At 44.8% G+C, this 6,960-nt stretch overlaps 1 protein-coding gene across 1 annotated transcript; it reads right to left on the reverse strand.

The window, feature by feature from the left end:
- Positions 1-3,129: 3,129 nt before the first annotated feature.
- Positions 3,130-6,532, reverse strand: LOC134363872 (liprin-alpha-1-like). Its single transcript, XM_063079644.1, is given in 3 exon segments — positions 3,130-3,339; positions 3,341-5,341; positions 5,612-6,532. Coding segments are annotated over 3 exon segments (3,132 nt in total).
- Between the last annotated feature and the right edge of the window lie 428 nt (positions 6,533-6,960).

A 6,960-nucleotide genomic window follows, 5' to 3' on the forward strand; every position in this document is an offset into this window, starting at 1 on the left:
AAACAGTGCATTTAAGGGACACGGGTAGAATGCTCCTGAGCAGAAATTCATGTTCTAATAACTGAGGAAGAGTCAAACAGCATTGATGAATTGGTGGCATGACTGTCTCCTAGGTTTTCTACGTGTTGGAGAAAGGTAAACAGCACACTCATCCTGCAGCCTTGCAGATGATGAAAGTGACCACATTTGTCTATGTCACAGTAATAAGACGACAGAAGTACACGAAGAACTAGAGTATGGTGGCACTGCTGTGACTCATGATGTAGAGTGTTTTTACTCTGAGATCTTGTAATTTGGCATTATTTCCTTTAAACTGTGCTGTCTTGCCTGGCTATTGCTTTATTATTGAATAAACACCCTGAGCAAGGTCCCCAAACAGCTGTTAGAAATGTGGAAGTTACACGTGTTTCCTGGGGAAGGAGGTGGGTTGAAGGATGTGAGGCAAGGAGAAGACGACCAGATTGGTCAGGACCGTCAGGGTGAACCTGCTCCCTGTTCTCAGTAGCATTTGTCTCACTAACACAAACTACATTCTAATGGTGAAAACTGTAGAAGGCTGCAGCAATTTACTCAGTAGCGGCCTGTTTCCATATGAAAACTCCTTTCTTGGACTGTGGGGAATTAGAGAATGAGGTATGGAAGTCCTTGAAGGATAATTTTGGTGACTAGTGGTGTCCTTTTTTAATAATAGCTAGAATTTATTGACTGTTTAGTAGGAATAGTCCCTGTGTTAAGAACTGTGTAAACTTTTAAAATTCTCATAATGACTCTATGTATTATTATCCCCATTTTAAAGCAGAGGACGGGGACATCGAGAAATGAAGGAATGTGTCCGAGGTCATCCAATGAATAAGTGAAAGAGCTTGGGTTTAACCCAGGCCTTAACCTCTACACTATGTGGCTTCTACTTCCTTCTCACTGATGAAAATGAAAATACTTCTCTTAAGTACTTGGTTTGGGAATGAAAGTCAGGTGTACAAATAACCTTGACTATGGGTAATTGGTTTCAGGCTCATCACATCCTACTCTTGGCCCTCTCCCCATATTTACTCTGTATTTCGGTGTGTCTTCCTATACATCCTTATGCTTCCCCCTCCTTGCCTTGGAGCTTCTTCTCTTCTGTAAGTGCCCTGTGACCCCCGCCCCACTCTTGCCCTCTGTTGCTTAGACCTGACTCTGGCTTCGTTTGCATTTATTTCTTTGGCTCTCTCTCTCATTCCCTCCTTCACTTCCCTTCCCAGTGCTATCATCCCTACTTAGCACTAGTATCAAAGTATGACGATGCAAGAAAGCCGTGCAAGATGACCTTGACAAGTCCAGATAATAATGTTTCCATACTATCTAGCCGGCGGTCTCAGAGGCAGCTTCGATCTGACAACCCTCCCTGAAACAGACGGAAACTGTTCTGTGACTGAGAGAACAAGGTGGAGGGTCTGGCTCAGAGTCAGTGTCAAGGCTGACTTAGCCTTCATTCCCTGAAGGACCCAGTACATTAGATTTTGTTTTGTTTTGTTTTGTCGTGGTAATTTTATTTCTTGGCTTGGAGGTTACACATCGTGGTAGAGATGACTTAGAAAATTTTTTATTAAACATTTTACCAATTCTAGAGTATTTTACCATCTCTGGAATTTTAATATGATTTAATACATTGAGCTAAAATCTCCACACTCATAAAAAATCTGTGGTTTGAGCATAACTACTGCCTAAACACTCTTGCTCTACACTACGTGCCTGAAGCTCCCTGAGGGTGGCTGGAAGTTTTGCATGATTTCCTTATACTCTCAGCCAAGGCATCTGTCTGATATTTTCTACCAGTGTTGTGAAGTGTGGCTCTCATTGGCTGGGAAATCAACGAGTACAGCAGATCCCATTGTGCTCCGTTCCTACCCTCTCTTTCTATTCTTCAGTTACACAGTTCTTCAAGTCTCTTTAAAATTCGTGTTTGGCTCTCTGCCACCTCAGGACCTTTGCCTCCGCTGTCGCCCCAGAGTCTTCCCCCTGCTGACTCCTCCTAACCCTTATGATCCCAACTTTAGCTTTATTTCCTCTGGGAAGTTCTCCCTGATGCCTTGGCCAGGTTAGCTCCCTCTGAAGTTAAATGCTTCCGTGGGGCTCAACTTCCCTATTCTGACAGTCATCACATAAATAATTAGTTTTTGTAAATATAAATAAAGAGTACTCAATATCAGTTTAATTAGTGAATTAATTCTGCCCAGGAGTCTGTGTTCTTAGAAGGAAAACCTTAGAAGCTGCGTTAGTAGGTTGCACACGTTGCCATCTGAGCATGTCTTCCTTCCTCTATGGGCCACTGCAGTGGGTTGGAAAAGGCGCATGCCCTGTGGTTCTGCATATTGCCAAGGGTGCCAGAGGTGGACAACACAGTTCTAGTTGTCCCCTCGGCTGTCTGGTTTGGACTCCTGCCCCTGGCCACCTACTCCCTGTGCTTACAAGATTTACACCTCCCCTTGAGACAGAAGTTTTGCTCTGTAACCCACCAAAGATGACTGTAAGAGGAGGTCATGTCCTGGCTTATCTCCTTCCTGAGTTTAGATTATGTCACAATCTTAATCTTTCCATTTGGTTTCTGAAATTACTTTTTTAGTCTTCACATTCAAGAATCATCTCTTGGAGTTAATACTTTAAAAAAAATTTTTTTAAATTTTATTTATTTATTTATTTATTTTCTTCTTTGTAACGGTTTATCATTAAAAAGTTAAACAATAATAATTACAATAAATGTATAATTTACAAAAGCCCTATATTTGTCCATAGGATTTATACATATAAGCATTACAGTACATTCGTTTGAGAAACTAAAATTAGGTATAAGAACATGAATTGATTTGAAAGGATATTTATAGCCTGGATATACATGAAAAAGTAAGTAACTATATAAATGAAGAGTCATAAGTTTACATAAATATAAGAAGCATTAAATTCTAAAATATTTTCTCTATGGTATTCATGAATTTTTTACTAATTAAAAACTCTGTAATAGAATATCTTAGGGTCCATATAACAAGTATTAAGAGATTAAAGATTCCATTGCATTCTAAAATGTAGTCTTTGTTGGATTCAAAATGCTGCGTAATCATCTGTAGAAGTAGTGTGGGTAAACAGCAGGAGGCTTTAGCAGGAGTAAATCCTGACTGTGGGAGAATCCAACCTCTGTGTTCCTGACACACTGCCGTCCATCTGCATCTTCTTTGGCTGCGTGGAGGGTGAAGACATAGAAGAAGTAACTTGCAAGTTTGCAGAGAGAGTCCCTGCTGATGCAGCAGCTAAGCCATGAATGTCCTTTGGTCTAAATTTTTTTCTCCATGAAGGTGCTCTCCTAAATGCTTTTATCATCGTCTTCATCAAACCTTCTGTCAGTCCCCATGACCAAAAGGTTGTTAAATTCTCTTTGTAAGACAGCACGAGCCTGTGTATTCCGCGTTGGGATCCGTAACAATAGCGCCAGTGCGTTGAAGTCAAAGGTTTCATCTAAGGCCAGAAGGGCACCGTGAACGCCACTCCCTAAAAGATTGTTTGCATATGCTTTAAGGCCAATTGACAGGATCCAGCGAATCACTCGATCATTGCTCCAAACAAGCACATCTTTTACTTCATGCTGACTTTCTTCTCTTTTTCTTTCCAGTTCTTTTCGGTCATAGTTTAATCTTCTCAGGCACATCATTCCACACTGGAAACTGTTTCTGTGGAAACCGTCGACCATTTTCAGCTGCCCGCGGAGGTCCTTCTTGGTCAGGTGGTCCAGCATCCTGGCGTCCACCAGGCACTGCATGAAGTAGCTGCAGTACTGAGGGAGGCCCAGGCTGGGCAGCCACTCGTTCCCAATCCACTCGTGGTTCATGTCCCCATATGTGAGTGTCGTTCGCGACGTGGGAGGGCTGGACGGGCTGGTAAGAGCCATGATCTCTTGGATGGCCAGCCTCAGCTTCAGCCTATGCAGAGGGTTGCTGATGCCGATCTCACGCTTCATCTCGGTGTCCGACAGGGTTGACATGATGGCCCCGCTCTTCACGTTGGCTCGGCAGGCAGCCACATACCAGGCGGGCATCCCCACCCAGAGCTCCAACCACACAACTACGGTCGGCCCATCCCACTGGGCAAAAGGCAAACCTTTTCTTCGGGCTTCATCGAGCAATTCATGCTTTTTTGGAAGTTTACGACTTTTTTCAGCCTGTCCTCCGAATTTTCTCAGTGACAAGGCATCTTGAGATGCATTATCTGTCGCTGAAACACCAGCGTGTCCTAATGATTCTTTGCCAGCTTGACCAGGTCGGCCTTTTTCTTTCTTGCCAAACAAGCGGCTGATAGAGGACTTGATGCCCTTCTTCTTTGGGGCTTTGTGGTGCGAGTCCCGGCTGCTGTTACTACTGCTGGGATTGCTCACGGGACCGTCCTGGGAGCCTGTCGAGTTTCTCACGTCCATGGCGTCCTCATCTTCACCATCAGACCCATTGACATCGCTCTCAAAAGCTGGTGCTGCATTTGCTAAGACACTAGCCTGTTGGGCACGTTCCCAATCCTATTCATTAAGACTGTGTCCCTTGGAAGGCTCATCCCGTAGAGCAGCTAGGCGGCCTTTCTGGGGGTGCCGCAACACTTCACTGGTGCTGTAGGAATCTGTGTGACTGTCTGCCACAGGACACCTGAAATCTGGGACACTGCCCATGTGGGGTCGGCCATGATGAAGTGAAGAACCTCTTAGTCTCATTTGGTCTAGTTCAGCCCTCAATGTTTCAATGATTAAGACGAGCTGATCCTTATCATGTTGTGTATCTTCCAATTGCTTTTTTGCATTTTCAACTTCTCCTAACAGAGAATTCTTATCTTCTAGAGCAGCCATTCTCTCTTTCAGATGAAGCTGGAGCCTCTCATTAGATTCTGAAAGAAGCTTGTCAACAGTGTCTGATAAACGTCTATTATGCTCTTCATTCATTTTTTCTCTCTGCCTTGCCCGCTGCAGTTCTTGGTTCTTTTCCTCCAGCTGCGCCTCCATCTGTCTTAACCTTTCTTCAGTGTTGCCCTGTCTCTCTTCAGCCTTCGAGAGCGCTGCCACCCTCTGCGCCAGCTCCGCCTCCACCTCCGGGAGTGTCTCGGCTTTCCTCATGGTCTGCTGCAGCTTTTGCTCCACCAATTCCAGCCGTTCCTGTAACTGGCGGTTTTTATCCTCAGTCTGGCGATGCATAGAATCTTTGTTTGCAATTTCGTTTTCAAGTTTATCATTGAGGTCATGCACAGACATGGCTTCTCGCTGTGCAGCGAGGGAGCATTTTTCAAGAGTAGTGATTCTCTCTTCCATGTCTTCCTTTTGGACCATGGCTTCTCGAATGTCCTGTTGCAATTTCATGTTCATCTCCTCAGATTTGATCAAGTCTTCCCTGGCCATGTAGAGATCTTCCTCCAGCTCTGCCAGGTGACTGATTCTCTCTGCCATGTCTTCCATTAGGGCCATGGCTTCACGCATGTCCCGTTGCAATTTCGTGTTCATCTCCTCAGATTTGATCAAGTCTTCCCTGGCTGTGTAGAGATCTTCCTCCAGCTCTGCCACGTGACTGATTCTCTCTTCCATGTCTTTGTTTGGGGCCTTGGCTTCACGAATGTCCCTTTGCAATTTCAAGTTCATCTCCTCAGATTTGATCAAGTCTTCCCTGGCCGTGTAGAGATCTTCCTCCAGCTCTGCCACGTGACTGGAGAGGGTGGCCAGGTGCTCTTTCATTTGGCTCTGCTCCCTCAATTGCTTGTCTATGACTTCCTGGAGCTCTATTACTTTAGCAAGGTCCTCCTCGTGGCTTAACGAACCATCAGAAGATCTTTTTCCATTCATGCTCGGGGTATTTTCTTGTTCGTGGTTCATGTCAAGTGCTCCATCTGTTAGTGTTTTTTTCTGCTTATTCCGTTCTTTAAGAATCATTAGCTCTTTGTGTGTGGCACCTAATTCTTCTTCTAACAAACCACACCTTTCAAGTGCTACTCGTAATCTCTCTCTCACCTTTTCATCCAGAGCTTTGTGGTGCTCAAACAATGACTTCAGTGCTTTGAGCACTTCGACTTCGCTGGACACACCTGCTGGGGACTGTGCCTGTCTCTTCACCACGGTCATCCTGAGAGACCTCTCGTGCCTAGAGACAAGGCATTCCAGATGTTCTAAAAGCAGCCTGGTGTTGTTCCTTTCTGCTTTCAGTTCAGCAATTTCTTCTTCCCTTTCAAGGAGCTCCTCCCTGCATACATTCAGTTCCTTCATAAGTGCAGCAAACTCCTGTGGAAGTGCAGTTTTGAGCTGTCTCTGCAAGGAATCTCTTTCCTGACCAACATCGTGTAATTTCCCCTGGGTTAATGCCAGCGTTTCTTGAGTCTCTCTAAGAGTGTCAAGAAGTCGGTCCCTTTCTTCTCGCATAGAGACCATCAACTGTTCAATATGTGAATCTGCGTCTGCCTGTGAAGGGGAGCCGGACGCATGGCTCCCACTTCCTCCTGGGGAGCCTTCGGCTTCACTGATGGTTGGCATCACCTCAGGCATCATCTGCAAATGAAAGACCCAGACTAGAATCATTAAGAGCAGAATACAGGTTCCTGTAAATCTGCAATTTCATAAGTATCTGCAGCTAATAAATGAAAGGTTCACAGCCTCTTTATTCTCAGATCTGTTACACTTTGTATGCAAATAAGTTGGGAAAGCATCCACCGGCAAATACTAAGTGCAGGAACACACACCATGAAGATACTCACAGGGACAATAACCCCGTGAAGGGGTCAAGGCCAGAGGACTGCCCCTCACATAAAGAGCAAACCCAGCAGTATTTTGTTCACAAAGCTGTACTTTTTAGTTGTTGAGAACAAGTGTGCTTCAGGTACCTATTTTTCCAACTTCCCGGTGGGGGGAGAGCAAGTCAAACACACACGCCACCCAGTCACTTTTCAGGAAAAGCATAGAAGGAGCACAGAGCCAGC

Source organism: Cynocephalus volans, chromosome 15, assembly GCF_027409185.1.
Source record: "Cynocephalus volans isolate mCynVol1 chromosome 15, mCynVol1.pri, whole genome shotgun sequence".
NCBI classification, from domain to species: Eukaryota; Metazoa; Chordata; class Mammalia; order Dermoptera; family Cynocephalidae; genus Cynocephalus; species Cynocephalus volans.